Source organism: Homarus americanus, unplaced genomic scaffold, assembly GCF_018991925.1.
Source record: "Homarus americanus isolate GMGI-L3 unplaced genomic scaffold, GMGI_Hamer_2.0 scaffold25860, whole genome shotgun sequence".
In the NCBI taxonomy this organism is placed as follows: Eukaryota; Metazoa; Arthropoda; class Malacostraca; order Decapoda; family Nephropidae; genus Homarus; species Homarus americanus.
Genome location: NW_024724693.1, coordinates 2,134,924 through 2,150,319, shown reverse-complemented (window position 1 = coordinate 2,150,319; position 15,396 = coordinate 2,134,924). Strand labels below are relative to the sequence as shown.

The window sequence follows — 15,396 nt, the reverse complement described above, 5'->3', positions numbered from 1 at the left end:
GTTCAATTATTGGTATAATAACCGTGAGTTTCTCTCCCCGGGACACACACACCACTCATGAAGTAGTTGACACTGTGGAATAATTGAGTGAGCCCTAGATGAAGGGAGGGCGGCGGCCGGGTGTGTTACAGCAGGTCGTGGTGCAGCTCACAGCTGAGGGCCAGTCGATCGAGGGGTCTCGGTGTGAATGTTGCGCACCACCGTCATTTCGGTGATATTTTTCGCGAGTGTGAAGCAGAAGTGGTGTGGCTTCACCACGGCGTTCACGTAGACACACTGGCCTCCTGGCAAGACCCACAATACGGTGGAGTCTCTCCGCCTCCACGGAAGAAACGTAAGCAATCTTCCGAGGACACCACTTCAGCTACAGACAATATGCAGCAGCAGAGTCAACAACATCAGCTGCAGCAGCAGCAACAGGCGTCTAATGGGTCAAGTGAAGTGCAACAAAATGGTACGGGACAAACTGATGGGTGTGAGGGGAACAATGCTCAGTCTCAAAATGGTGTTAGGGAGGAGGAGGAGGCCCCCAGGCTGAGTGTGGTGCAGCAGGAGATGGTTCGCCTCATCGGCCAACACCTCGTCGAACTCGGGCTAAAGTAAGTTCATTATTATTCTCTAAAACTTGTCTCCTAATGATTTGTCTTTGTCCAACATTGGTAAATATTACAGGTCTTTTATCACCATAATTGTCGTTAATTATCAGGAGCAGTATTGTGGTCCACTCAATAATGGTTTGTTTCTTTTCAGGATTTTTTATTATATATTTGTTTTGATAATTAGTAATCCAAATATAGTGGGGGGGGGGGGCAAGGAGACACTGTGGAGTTATGTACAGTGTAACAAAGAAGACTGGTGTATATGTTCTTGACACAAACCAAAATTAGTAATATTTCACAACAAGGGTCTGGGTTATCTAGCTACCAAAGGAATAATATCTAAAATAAATCTTCTAACCTTACCTCACGTGTACAGCAAATTGGGTGGAGGAAGAACACATTTTGTACTCAGGTTTTTTTCCCTTGTTTGTCCTGCTAACAAAGGTGCTCCTGTGACCCATGACAGACGCCCTGTACCATGAGGCAAAGAGAATGTGTAGCAACTCATTGATGCCATTTACCTACACGAACCTAACCTAACCTACACGAACCTAACCTAACCTACACAAACCTAACCTAACCTACACAAACCTAACCTAACCTAACCTAAACGAACCTAACCTAACCTACACAAACCTAACCTAACCTAACCTACACGGACCTAACCTAACCTACACAAACCTAACCTAACCTAACCTACACAAACCTAACCTAACCTAACCTACACGAACCTAACCTAACCTAAAATAGTAATCTTCTATCCTAGGTTAGGCATCATAGGTTTTGTTGGAAGTAATGGTGAGTGAGGAAAATATATGTGGGTGTTTGTTCATTTTTAAACAGTAAGTTGTTGTTATGGTGGGTTCCTTTCCAGAGCTTCAACACCTCTTGGAGAACATCTGCTGTCACCTGTAGGCTTTGGTTATGATTTAACTTGTTTGGTTTTGGTTTAACTCATGGTCATATCAGGTTAGGTCTATTTGTTCTCAATAGTTTTAATATAATGGCTGACCCTTCCAATGCCAGGCCATAATATAATCATCACCACTGACCTTAGTTTACCAGAGTAGACTGTCTCATTTGGCATTCATAGGTGCACAGGGGTCGAGGATATATAAATAACAAGGAAATTGGCTGCTGGTATGTTTTGGCCTTGGGAAGATAGGCAGGATAGACCTACATCAACCCCAAGATGGCCCATTTTGTGACCTAACCTAACCTAACCTTTTGACTTAAATCTAGGATTTGGTTATAATGTCTTGAGGATTTGTAAGGGTTATATTTGAGTTAGAGTGGGTCAAGGTCGGGTTACTATTACAAAGTGTAAGACCAGGCAGTCTCATGGTGCAGACTTTGGGTGTTCTCTTTATTGTTAGCATATGTGGTATGGTAAAATTGATCCAAAACCTGTAGCAACTGTATTGATATTTTGACACTCTTGGTAAAGTTAAGGTGAGGGTCATCTGCTTCCAGAACTAGTTTAAGGCCAGACCCTCCTTAGCAACAGTCAGTACACAAAACACATACTGTACTGTACACCTTCAGTGGAGATTATAAATACTGAACACAGTTTTGATGACTTCAGATTCTTTTGTTCCTCTTTCACTAGATTTGTATTGTTTCTTAAAACAAGGTACAGTAATAAACACAAGTCTTAGTCTTGTGCAGTATTTGAATATGTTTTTGTACTTGAAGGGATAGAGTAAAAGGGGTGTGCTGAATTACCACAATCAACTGAATTGGTAAATACAGTACTGTACTGTACTTGAGAACTCATGTCCCACTTATAATGTGCAGTTTCTACTCTGTAACAGTATTGGTAATGGGTAGAGCATCCAGCTGTAAGATTGGCTTAAAATTTGCTTGCAAAATTGCCATAAAACGATGAAGATGATGATTACCCTATGCAGGTGTTTACATGAACCAACTAGCCGGTCATGTCCTTTGTGCTGTGGCTAATTAACAAAAACTATCACAGACTTGTCTCTTATTTTGGCAGGAATGAATCACATCTTTGCCACTCAAGCTTGAATGCTTACTTAAAATTCTCAATATTGTCTTATGGGATACAGACCTATCTTGCAAGTCTCTGAGGTGGAGGATGTTCCACACTTCCCATCCTTTTAGGTGTGAGACTGCTGAGGCATAAAATTCAGATTGTTGTAAAGATTTACAATTATTAAATGAACAAGGCTTCAAGAACAGTGTCTTGGAATTTCTTACAGATCACAGGAGTCCAAATTCCACAGCATGTTATTTTTCCCTATATTCTGCACATGTTAGCCTGTCTTACTATCTGGCCAACGAACCTACACTTCCCCTGCTTCTTTTATTGCAAGTATTCACAGCCATCCTCGATCACCATTCACTCAAAGCAACAGCGTTGTTCTCCAAGATGGCAAATAACAACACTTGCTTTGGTGTTTGTCACATGAAGTGTACACAGGTTTTGGTAAGAGGTTTGTGTGAGCATGATTGATTGCTTCTATCAGTTGAATTTAGAGTTTACTGTGTCTCCCAGGACCTGGGTACACCGTTTAGGAGGTGGGTCTTAGGCTGTTGTATTCTTGACAACAGAATTATCTGTTTTACTGCTCCTGACTCAATGTGGGTTCTGTGGTTGTAATAATAATGACAATAATGTTTGACTCCTTCCTTCACAAGGACATTCAGCCAAAGTATCCCTCTAGGGCTATACCTGAAGTGGTCTTTTGTGCAGGACCACAAGTTTTAACTTGTTGGACATGTGGGGTAAGTTTGACAACTTCGGTGTTAATTCAGACATTTGGGTCTCAATTTCAAAAAATTTCTGAGTAATTTGACACTGCCAAAACTATACAGCTTAGTAAAGGGCAAATTAAGGGGTTCAGGTGTACTGTACTTTGATTGGTGTCATGTTTGTTCTGTGATGGCAAAGGTTGTATGTTTGGTGCTAGTTGTTTTTCATCACCATCAAGGCTCAGAGTGATTCTCAAGTCTTCATAGTGTTTTGTAGTGACTCAGTTAATATTTCCCATACTGTAATTTATTGAAGTTTAGCATTATCTGTCCAAAGTTTTTTTCACTTGATTCAGTAATCTGTCCTCAGTCCACCACTAGAGGGTTCATCAGTTGCTTCAGACTGACTCTTGGTGTTTCTCAGCTCCTCCTCTCTCAAAAGAGGCTCGACATTTATTTTTTTCAGAATTTTATTACTGCTACATCCAGCTGCATTGAGGAAGATTATACAAGATTATTGACCTAACTGATGTAGGTCAAGATGGTCAAGCCAAACCACTGAGCACTGTACTCTAGCCTCCTCAGCCAAAGCTTGAATTTCTACTTTAACAGGAGAGTAACATCAGTAGATCTCTCTCACCTCCAACAATGTCTCCCTTACTTCAGCAGCCACAGATCTGACAGCCTCTATACTTTCCACTCTGGTTTCTCATGTCATATCACTCCATAACTTCAAAGTCACATTATGGTATAAAGTAAAGAGCTTTTGGACAGGTACCCAAGCTAACCAATGGTATCAGCTGAAGAAATTGTTGCACCATCTACCATATGGTTCAGTGTTGCGCTCCACATGGGGCATTGCTCCCCAGTACACAACTTGAGTATTTTTTTGTGGCAGTTTTGCTCGAACATCTTGGTTTTTCCCATTAATGTTTGAACCATCATGTACCGACTCTTCAGGCTTCTTCAAAATGTCTTTTAACAAATAGGGACCAGTTGTTTCTTTCACTATTTGGAATCCCAAAATATGATCTTTAATTTCTGACATCTCTGGTGACACAGTTCTTATATCACTGACATCTGTTCCTGGTGGTTAACATCTGGGATCCAGTCCAAGATATTGGAGCAGTATTAAGACTCCTATATCTGTGTCATGATCTACTGCTGTTTTATTCAGTATAGGAGCATGAGACATCCCCCCCATTGAGTTGTTCAGTGTGTTATTCTGTTACTGGGTCAAACATTGCAAGTTCAGTTCTGTAATTCAACTTCTTTCATGAAGTTAACACTGTTTGTCTTGTACAAAGTGTCTGAAGAGCCCTGGACAGCAAGGTGTTTTTCAGCAAGTGAATCTTCTATTGTAAACCAGCCTTATTAGAGTATCCTGCCAACATTTACTCTCAGCTTCAAGAATAAACATTTCTGTGAAATCCATAGTTATCTTTTTCTCGGCACACTTCAAGGTCTTTTCATAATATCTTTTTCTTTGTATGCTCGACACTACACTACTGTATTTTCATTTACATTAGCTAGAGGTGGCCTTGGTGGTCACACTAACAGTCGGTCTCCTTGGTGACAGTGAACTATTGTTACATCACTACAGTACAGTATGGTACAGTATGCAGGAGTTAGATGAGGTTGTATAAGGTCGAGGATGAACAGATAGTAACTGACAACATACCTGTAGGGGGAGTAGTAGTGGAGGTCTGCACAGCCTCAAGTAGTCAACTATATACATCACTGTACAGTATTTGATTAAGCACTGCATGAGATGGTCCAGTCAGTTTAGTCCAGTATATGAAGCTACTCCCCTCAGAGGTACACGCTGCCTCCCCTCACAGTATAGTATAATCCTTTTATATTCAAACTATAAGGGGCAGACACCATCATCCATGTTTTACACTAGTGGCAGGTCTTCGTGCTGTCCGTTTTCTCTGGGGTCATATCTCACAACTGCTTCCCATGTTATTCTTGGTATACCCTGAACTCTCCTCCCAGTTGGTCTTCTCCATTCTCTCTTCATGCCATAATCATCTAAGCCTCACCAATATATGGTACGTACTCTTAATACCCAGCTGCTCTCTTAGCTCTAACCATTGCTATCTTTCAGCTTCACATTACACATCCATCTCACAGTAGACCTTTGCGATTCGCGGTAAGCAGAAGGTGGCTAGCTTGCGAGCCTTTTCTCACAGCACAACAAGTCACCCCACGCAGCATCTCATGTTGTACTCTCAAACCTTCAGTGTTTCTGTGTGAAAATGGACCCTAAAAGACTGCTTGTGTTCATGCTAGTGGAGTGAAATGTAAAAGACAGAAGTCAGTGATGACCCTGACAAAGAAAGTTTTATTATTTGATAAGTTAAAAGAGCGGATGAGTGCTGGTTGGTTGTTTGGTACAGTAGTGCACTAAGGTAGTATAAGTTGCTGTTCACGGTTTTGCCTATTCACGCCATTCCTTGGAACATAACCCCCACAAATAACGAGGGTTTACTGTATTCTCGTTTCAACTCACTCATGCTTGTGTATGTCAGCTTTTTTATCTGCCCATGTCTCACTGCCATACAACATCACACTTCTCACCCCAGCTGCCCACATGTTTCCTTTCACACAAAGAGAAGGTCCTCATGTCATCAATAAAGGCAACAGTTTCTTAGAGTTCCTCTAGTCACTTCTAACTCTTGCAGCACCACCTCCAGCACTGTTCACGTCACCTTGGTAACAACTCATTCAGAGTTCAGGGATATAAACTGTACTGTATCCCTATGTTGAATTTCTGAGTGAAGTAGCCCCTAAAAGACTACCTAGTGTCAGTGCTAGTGGAGTGGAACATAAAAGAAAGAAGTCAGTGATGACCCTGACAAAGAAAGTTTAATTAAAGTACTGTAGTATAAGTTGTTATTTGCGGTTTTGCCTATTTGTGCCATTCTTTGGAACTCAACTTCCATGGGTAACAAGGGCTTACTGCCCAGTGTCACAGCACATGGTTTATGATAGGGCAGTTTTCATTTATTTTTATAAACAACTGTACAGTATTTAAACTTAAGGTCAAGAAATATACAAATAATGTATGTTTATTCACCAAACCTTCATGATTCAGATTGTGTTTGTTATAAAGTACTGTAGGCCAGCCTCATTATTCAACAGTATTGTTTCTCATAAGACATCTTGAAGAACAGGATATTGAGTTAACAGTTAAAAGTTTTGATTCTCACTGAAGTAACTAAATAATACAAAGGCCAAGAACAGTTAAGTTAAATAAAACCTGTTACCTACCCACCTGAGGGAGTGACCATGAGACACACTGCCTTCCTCACTAGTTACTGTATTTTACAGCTTATAAGACACAAGGCATGTAAGACACACTTCAGCAGGGAATGTTTAGGACTTTTTTTTAGTGAACAGTATTTCATCATTTAATGTTACTCCTACTAATGTGGATCATGATGCTGTACAGTAAGTCCTGTGTTGGTGTGAGTACACTACAGTACCAAGCTTACTGAAATTATCTGTCCCCAAAATAACTCACAACAGCCTTTTCATTTTCTTGCAAAATTTGTGTACATATGTCCCACTCTCATATAATGTTCTCACATTCCAAGCTTAAATTTTATGTACTGTATATGGCATCATTCCTGAACTTTTCAGTTGTTGTTTTTGTTCAAAGCTTTAATTTGCTCAGACTGAACTTGCTAGCTTATGGTGGCACAGTACTACCTGCAAGAATGGGAGGCAGTGCAGTTGGACCTATACTCCTTTAGGTGATGTTTATCAAACTTGAATGCTTGATCATCATCCACTATCCATTTTGTTTATGGGTACTGTACCACTTTTAGGCTGCAGTGGTTAAAAGTAACAGGGGGGATATTTATAATCTTAGTAATGAAGACATTGTTTAAATTAAAAGAAATATCTCAAACATTACTGTAATATTCTTACTCTCTTCATTCTTGACATAAGGAATTAGACCCGAGGATGCTGGCTTTTTTTTCTAACAGGAACAAACCCAAAACTGTGATAATATATTGTAATGATGAGAGTATTGGTAAGGTTATGTGTGGGGATGGTTGAAGATAGTTCAGACTTGTGGAGAGAATGGAGGAGACCAGAGATGCATGGGTCTAAGTGTGCAGAGGAGGAGAGCTATGGTAGGTGTAGGCCAAGAATGACAGGGGGAGAGGTTGTAAGAAATGCCCTCAGAAAAGAACCTGATGAGAGAGGAGAGGCTGCAACAAACTGAATAAGGACATACCTGTACATGAACTCTATTACTTATGCTGTTAAACTTTCTGCTTATAAAGTGTGGTACTGTATCCCCTTAGGTCACTCACTTCCTCTCTTTAGCCATAAAGTGGGACAGTATTGGTGTCTCAATCCTCAGTTAATGTTAGCCAAGGAAGTGCAAAGATTTACAGAAGGAGAAATATTTAATATAATCTAATATATCAGTAGAGATTAAAAGGTATGTATATTAATCTGATAATTTTACTTCAGAAAGAGTGCCGACCTGTTGATGTCCGAGTCAGGATGCCGACTCGATCACCCGGCTGCAGCTAGATTTCGCCACTGTGTCATGGATGGAGAATGGGCTAAAGCCGAGGCAGCTCTTAGTGAGTTGCGGACAATGCTTGATGATCCCTCCAGCCTCAAGGTGAGGGATAGTGTGCCAGTATGATTCGTGCTGTAGGTCGTCATATAGCACAGTTTGTCATTGATGTCACACAGTTGTAGGCGGGGCTTCTGGGAGACCACGTGGTAGCGGTGCGGATGACAAACAGAGCGATGTTTACCCGTTACCCTTAATAATAAATTCAAATAACCACTGCTACAATAATGCTCATTAGACTGTGTACTGGCTCCAACCCGCAAAAATCGGTTTTATGTGGGAGTCATATTTTAATCCTTTTTCTATCAGCCGAGAGCAGTTGAGTGAACATTACAATACAGAAAATAAGGTTAGACGTCCTTCAAAGTAAAGTAATATTTCCAACCATACACCAAAACTTCCCCAGAAAACCCAAGCCCCTGAAGAGTGATGTGCCTCATTCATCATCCCTCTGCACCAGCCAATCAGCACGCAGCATCGGACTGCCATCTTAGTGTGTTTTGTTGTGCTCTGCCCGCGGTCCTTCCGGGAAACCCTCCATACTTTTTCTACTCTTGTGCCATTATGACAAGCTTTTCGAGTGCTAAACAGTGCCAACAATGTCAGGAGAAGGCCTTGATCACGATGATAGTGTTGCCGGGCCATCAGGCCTTGGTGCAACTAGTGAAATGAGTGATACCCAGGTCATTATTATTGTGCTATGGCACGGGCTCCCTCAGTGATAGCAATACCGATGTTGATGATCCCGTTATCCTTGATATCAGTGGCAGCATGACTCATGTCCCTCGTGATAGTGACAGTGATGAAAGTGATAATGATGGTGGTGACGGTAGGCCTAGTGGAAGTGAGGCAAGGGTAGCAGCTGGTGAGGCTGAGGGTGGTGTGGGCCACGCATGTCACCCCATAGAAAAAAAGGAACGCAAACGTGTACACAATGTTGAGCAGTGGGCGCAGAATGTTGCAAAATGTGACATAATCTTGGCCTTGATTACGTTGGTTACTCGACCAAGAAAAGAGTAGAGCCCAGGAAAGTTTGTGAGCCCTGTCCTGATGGGTGCTTTAATAAAATAGCCTGTGCTGACATTGACACCATTTTTGCCAATTTCTGGGCTATTGGTGAGTACAGTGTACAAAATGCATACCTGCAATCACTAATTAAAGAAGTGCCAGTGAAAAGGAAGCACAAACAAGGCGAGAGGAGCCAGAGGCCATCACTCAGGTGCCACGGGAATTACTTCACCTGGTTGAGGAGGAAGCCGCCACCTCCAGAGATGACAATGTCAAGTCTGTTGCATTCGACCTGCAGCAAACCCTTCCATGTCCCTAACTCTCTGCAGGCATAGCTTATTACAAGAGGAAGCTATGGGTGTACAACTTGTGTGTGTATGACCTCAATGAGAAGGAGGACACAATGTTTGTGTGGGTTGAGGTTACAGAAGGGCTTGGCTCTGATGAAATTGCAAGCTGCCTTTTAAAGTGGCTGCAACGCAAGATGGATGACCAGGACCTCGACTTTATACACCTGCGTGTTTTTGCCGACAACTGTGGCGGGCAAAATAAGAACGTAAACATGCTGCTCATGGCACTGCAGCAGGTGCATGCAAAACGATTGGTCAGGACTGAGTTCATCTTTATGAAAAGTGGCCATTCATAACTCCCCTGTGACCAAGCCTTTGGGTCAGTCGAGAAGAAGATAAGGAAACTTCAGAGTATTGCCAGTACCAGGGACTACATCGATGTCATCCGCAGTGCTGTCAAAAAAACCTTTTCTGTAGTGCCAATGGAGCAGGATGACTTCAAAGATGTCAAAGTCCTCCAACGATACATCGCCTGATAGAGTGGCCCTGGCTTCTCTCAGGCTTGTCAGCTGGTTGTGGATGTTGCCTTCCCAGAGGGTTACCTAATGAAGACAAACTACAATAAGGATGACCTGCCAGGCAACACCACAGAAGTGAAGCTCATGAGGGTAAAGGCTCCTGGTGGTAAAGGCTCTTGGTCACGGAAAAGGTTTGACCTGGCGAATGTGTCCCTCACCCCCAAGTACCCCTAAGATCGACTCCTGACGGCGGAGAAGTGCCAGGACCTCAGGAGCCTTGTTGCCCTTCTTGGCACCCAAGGGCAAGCCTGGCTGACGGCCCTCCTTGATAAGCAGGATGCACCCCGGCAAGCTGGTGGGACAACACAGGAGGAGGAAGAGGCAGTGGATGACCCTGACCACATTGTCATGGATTGCGTCCGTGTCATCTAGTGCCATGCCACACCCTCTCCTGCTGCCTCTTCTGTTGATGACTCAGACCTCCTCATGAACTATGGCCATGGAGTACACTAGTAACAAGGAAGAGAACCAACCTCCACCTTCCCTTGGTGAGTTTTCTCTATTTTTTTCATACAAGTCACCTTCCCCACTCCTGTGGGGTTGCATAAACCAGAAAGAAATGAGAAAAGAATAATACATAGTGTGAAAAGAACTAGACAGACAGAATGAGGGGTGCAAGAAAGCCTGGACTGTATGGAAGTATGAAACCATCCATTATTACAGAGTTATTTGGCCAGAAAATGTTCTCAATGTTTGGTTAATATTCGAACGACCATAATCGCTGCAAATAAAAACCTGATTTTTTTTTAAATCGGGGCATCTGATGACTTGTGGGTGTGAATGAAAACCAAAGTCAGCTTTAGAATATAGAATACCTAACCTTCAAATTAGAATGTTCTAGGTCTTCAAACAACAAGATTATGGTTATTTAAACTTTGCCAAACTTTGAGGGCTTTTTCTGGCATTTTTACTTTTGGCACGAGTGAACATTCTAACGTGCAGGGCCTCAATTATTATCTTGCTCATTAAAAGACATAGAACAAAATACACTAAAATATAACAGCTGTTAGTACTGTATATGAACCGTATACGTATGTCTATTAAGTTGTTTGTCCTCCGTCCCGTTGTTGTTACCACGTCTATCTCGAATCTATTGTTAGTCATTGGAGAATGATGAACTGTGCTATACCGTGTATTTTGTTTTATTATAAGTAGCATAAGTAATCCCTTAATAAGATGTGTTCACCGGGTCCAATCAATATCACATGAAATTCAAATTGCATTACACTATATTCTTATACTGTACTACACAAGTGAGGCCCCAAACTGACTGTGACAACATCCCCTCCCCAACAAATTCTCACATCCCACACATCAGGCCATTTTTTGTGGCCTTAGTTTCTGATAGACTAAAAATAATATGAAAATCATATATGCTACACCATAGGGATTTACTGAACAGCCCTGTGTAGACACAACACACTGTCTACTCTTACACACAGTATTATACATAGCAGTGATTGATGTCACATCCATATCCACAGAACATCCTCAAATTTTTCACGTGATGCGGATGTTGTGGATTTATAGAGCTTGGGACTAGTTTTTAATTTTAAGGAGTAAGTAATTTTTATGCCATCAGTTTTAGTAGGAAGGTATAACTACTTTATGAATTGGTTCTACTGTTGATTGTCTTGGGGGTTTCCTGGGCCCAACTGTACAATATTGACTGAGTGGGATGATACATAAGTTTCTTAATCCTGTGGTAGTTATAATATGGGATGTGTGGAATCAATCCTTCATTGTATTAAAAATGGACATAACTTTTACTTTAAATTTCTGCTCTCTTGATTTACATCGGGATGTTGAATAAATAAATGTAGTAGCCAAATGAATCTGTACCTCATACTACCAATAAGCACTAGACTTCAAGCACTGACTTAATGTTCAACAAAATTAAGGGTGAATTCCCTTATACTGTATGGTGGAAATTGATGAGAGTGCAGCTGGGCGTACTGTGACACCCACAAGTTTGTTAAGAGAAAAGGAAGGTCCAGTAATCAGTGTGGCAGAAATTTGTTGTAAATATTCATTACTGTATAAGTGAAAGTTATCCAAGTTTTGGTACAGTATTCAGCCATTGAATTAAAAACTGTTGATGGTCATGTGAGAAACAATCATGATTGTTAAACGATCACTGGGGGTTAACAGGTGAGGTTGTGTATTATTCTTAAAGATAATTTGTTGTATTTTTTTCAGGAGATGCGTTTCTTACTGCTGGAACAGAAGTACTTAGAGCTGCTTGAGAGTGGACAGGCCATGGATGCCTTAACGTGCCTCCGCTCACAGCTCACACCCCTACAGCACAACATGGAGCGCGTTCATCAACTCTCAAGGTTTGTTTCTGTTATTTATTTATTATATCATCACTTACCAGATACTTAGCCATTCAGGCGGTCATTCCCTTCTGTGTTATGATGTTTTGTTGTCCAGTGTTAGGACGGGAGAAAACCTGTGAGGTTTGGTAGTCACACTGGATAACACTCAGTGTGATTCTACACCAAACATCACAGGTTTCACCAGAGTTCATTCTGGTGTACTGTAATGGGTTAATAAAAGACTTACAGTATATAACATCCCCAGAGAAAAACATATTCTCCAAGTTACACACCTCGGTCTCAAGCCTGATAATGTCAAAACATTTTCATGCCAAAATATAATGAAACTTGAAACTTTTTCAGAATTAATTTTTGTATTTTCAGATTTAACAATATAGTGTAGTAAGTACAGTAATAAAATAATCTAGTCTTTTTTTACTTGAAGATAACAATTTTAGTTTTGTTAATTCATCATGGTCAGATTATTGGAGAATACAATACAGTACAGTATGTAGATATACAATTTGTAATGATGTAGCTAATACAGTACTGTATTTCTGTTATAGTTTGATGTTTATGTCAAACCCTGAGGAGCTCCGCGCTGCAGCACGTTGGACAGGCATGGGCAAGGAGTCCAGAAAAGAGCTCATGGACCGTCTTCAACACTTCCTGCCGCCTTCAATAATGTTGCCTCCACATAGGTAAATAAACTTACAGTAAATTCTTTCAAATTACTAACAAGTTAAATTAATTTGGGAATCGTACAGTGTACAGTAATGTGTATTTTTTATGTATAAATTGTAATACAGTTTGTATACAAATGATTTATTGTAATTACAGTGCAGGGTACACAACCATAGACATTTGTTAATGATGGAAGTACATTTAAGTCAAATTGTTTATTTTTCAAGGTTATTCATATTTTTTTGCAATTTGATATAAAGGAACACTACCCAATACCTGTTTTAGGGAAAATCCTTTTTTACGGAATGAATTTGGTCCCTCTTTGTAAAAATGGGATTTTACTATACAGTAGTATTAAATAAAGTCAGTGTTGATGTATTATCTAGCTACTGTAATGTTATAATATTTGACATCATCAGAATGCCCTGTTAACATGAATATTATTGCAGACTTGAAACGTTGATTCTTCAAGCAGTGGAGCAGCAGCGTACCCAGTGTGCCTACCACAACACTCGCAGTGATAGTCAGGTGAGTAGAAGAGGTGATGACGACAACACTCAACACTATGTCAAGGTCAGTAGGAACAGCCCGTTGGATCTTGCACACACACACATATATTGTACTGTACTTGATGAACATGTAATATCATTTCATAGTGATTGGGGTCTCAAACTAACCTCTAATATTAACTGTTTATAAATGATGAGATGACAAACTAAACTTTGGTGTAAAACTGTTTATTGCATAGTATGTCTCCTGGTATGGAAAGGTTTGCTAACTGAAGGCACAATAGCAAGTGTTTCTTATAACTTACACTGTAGTCTGTAGAGCTTCTCTGTCTGGGACTTACTTAGGACCTACAGGAGATGCATCACCACAGAGCTATTCTTTGGCAGGAACACTCCCCATAAGGGTAATGGCCTACAGACGAAACATGAGCTTTTTTTTTTTTATCTAATAGAGACGTATACTGAATGTGGCTTCAACTATTGTCATGATAATTGATGAAATACCAAGTCATTGTGGCTCTGGGGTTCTCTTGTCTCAATTCTCTCCCCCAAGGTTGTATACATCATATTAAGAATGTAGGAGAAGTCTGTCATACAGTTCAGTTCCTCACTGGCTGTCACTAAAAGTAGAGCTTCATATTGGCTCTAACAAGGCAGTGTATACAAATGCTAAGTGTTAGAGCCACTCTGTGATACTTCATGGATAGTTTGCAGAAGTTACTGCAGTTCTACGGGGTGTTGTGCACGTAACACATCTTACTTACATCTTTACCTGAGATTTCTTTGTATTTTATACCGGCCTTTCTGAGTTATATTATCCTTGGTGGACTTTCACATGCTTGCAATTTAGTTTCATGACAATTTCTAAATCCTGGAGAATGCCATATAGTTTGTTATGGAATTCCTCTTATCTAACCAGTAATCACACGTGTCCCCATAAACTGTATCACATTACGTAGTATATGATAAGACGGCTCAGGAAGCACACCCAGGCTGAACTTATATACAGTACTGTACATCTGTATTAGGAAATACTGTACACTCATTGGGTCAGATGAGCAGGTGACTCACTAAACTTAATGGGTTGATACAGCATAGATTATAAAGATTTATTTGCTTCAAATGTAAATTATAGTAAGTACGTGTAACTCTTTGAAGATAAACTAGACTGTAAAGTACTTATTACTGGTTAGTACAGTACAGTAGTACTGTACAGTAAACTCTCATACTTAAGAGGAATGGGGAGAGGATGCCTGTCAAAAAATGGAAATACTGTGCAGTAAAATCCCACTAGTCAAAGATGATCAAACATTCTGTAGTATGGATTATTGGTTAATAATAGTTTATAGTAATAGTGTTTAGAGGAAAGAATAATGTTTAATAATTTAAACCCTTCACTATGGGAACCCCATTTTTAATATTTTATTTGGCTGATGCCAGACAATATTATTCGGCACAGAGGGGATCCCTTACCCAAGTGGTTAATATTTATGTTGGCACACTGTGTTGTTTGACACATTGTGCCGTAAAGATTTTTAGCTTCCACGCTCAGTCTCGGCAGTAGCTGACATTGCCCCCAAATATCAGGACAGAAAGATGTCTTATTGGGATTATCCATTATTGAGAGAGTTTGGTGTATAATTCTTGTGTATAGGAATTATTTTATTGTATGAGTTACTATTATCTACAAGTTTTGAGGCTGTAGCCACAACCAGAGTGAGAGCTGGACACCTGTGTCATCCGTTCCTCTTATCTGCTATGGTGTGAGGTTCTATAATTGAGGTACAGTATCTTCAAAGACTTACCAGAATGAATGCATATACAAACACTCCCCGGCTACTCTCCCATAAGTCTGTTTAAAATGAGTGTCAAGTAGTTCCTGGGCCGAGCGGGGTTATTGTCCACCTGTGAGCTTTATGTTACGTTATGGTTATTTTTGAACTTTTAATTTCTGGTGTACTGTAAATGTGTCTGTAATATTCTTTTTTTTTTTTTAGTTACATACACACTGAATCTTAAATCCAGAAAGTCCATTTAAAAGAAATACAGGTACACAAGTAATTATAATACATTAAGGTATAAAGTA

The 15,396-nt window shown here is 40.4% G+C and overlaps 1 protein-coding gene across 2 annotated transcripts in view; it reads left to right on the top strand.

The window, feature by feature from the left end:
• Window positions 1–238: 238 nt before the first annotated feature.
• The window catches only part of LOC121864504 (WD repeat-containing protein 26-like), a 28,773-nt gene continuing 13,615 nt past the window's right edge, over window positions 239–15,396 (top strand). Inside the window, exons 1-5 of one of the 2 annotated variants that reach the window (XM_042363549.1) lie at window positions 239–599; window positions 7,812–7,968; window positions 11,999–12,135; window positions 12,684–12,818; window positions 13,251–13,329. In XM_042363549.1, the coding sequence (XP_042219483.1) occupies window positions 376–599; window positions 7,812–7,968; window positions 11,999–12,135; window positions 12,684–12,818; window positions 13,251–13,329 (732 nt within the window). In that variant the 5' untranslated portion in view covers window positions 239–375. Of the gene's footprint in view, window positions 600–7,811; window positions 7,969–11,998; window positions 12,136–12,683; window positions 12,819–13,250; window positions 13,375–15,396 lie in introns of both variants that reach the window. The other variant, XM_042363548.1, reaches the window with a different exon arrangement.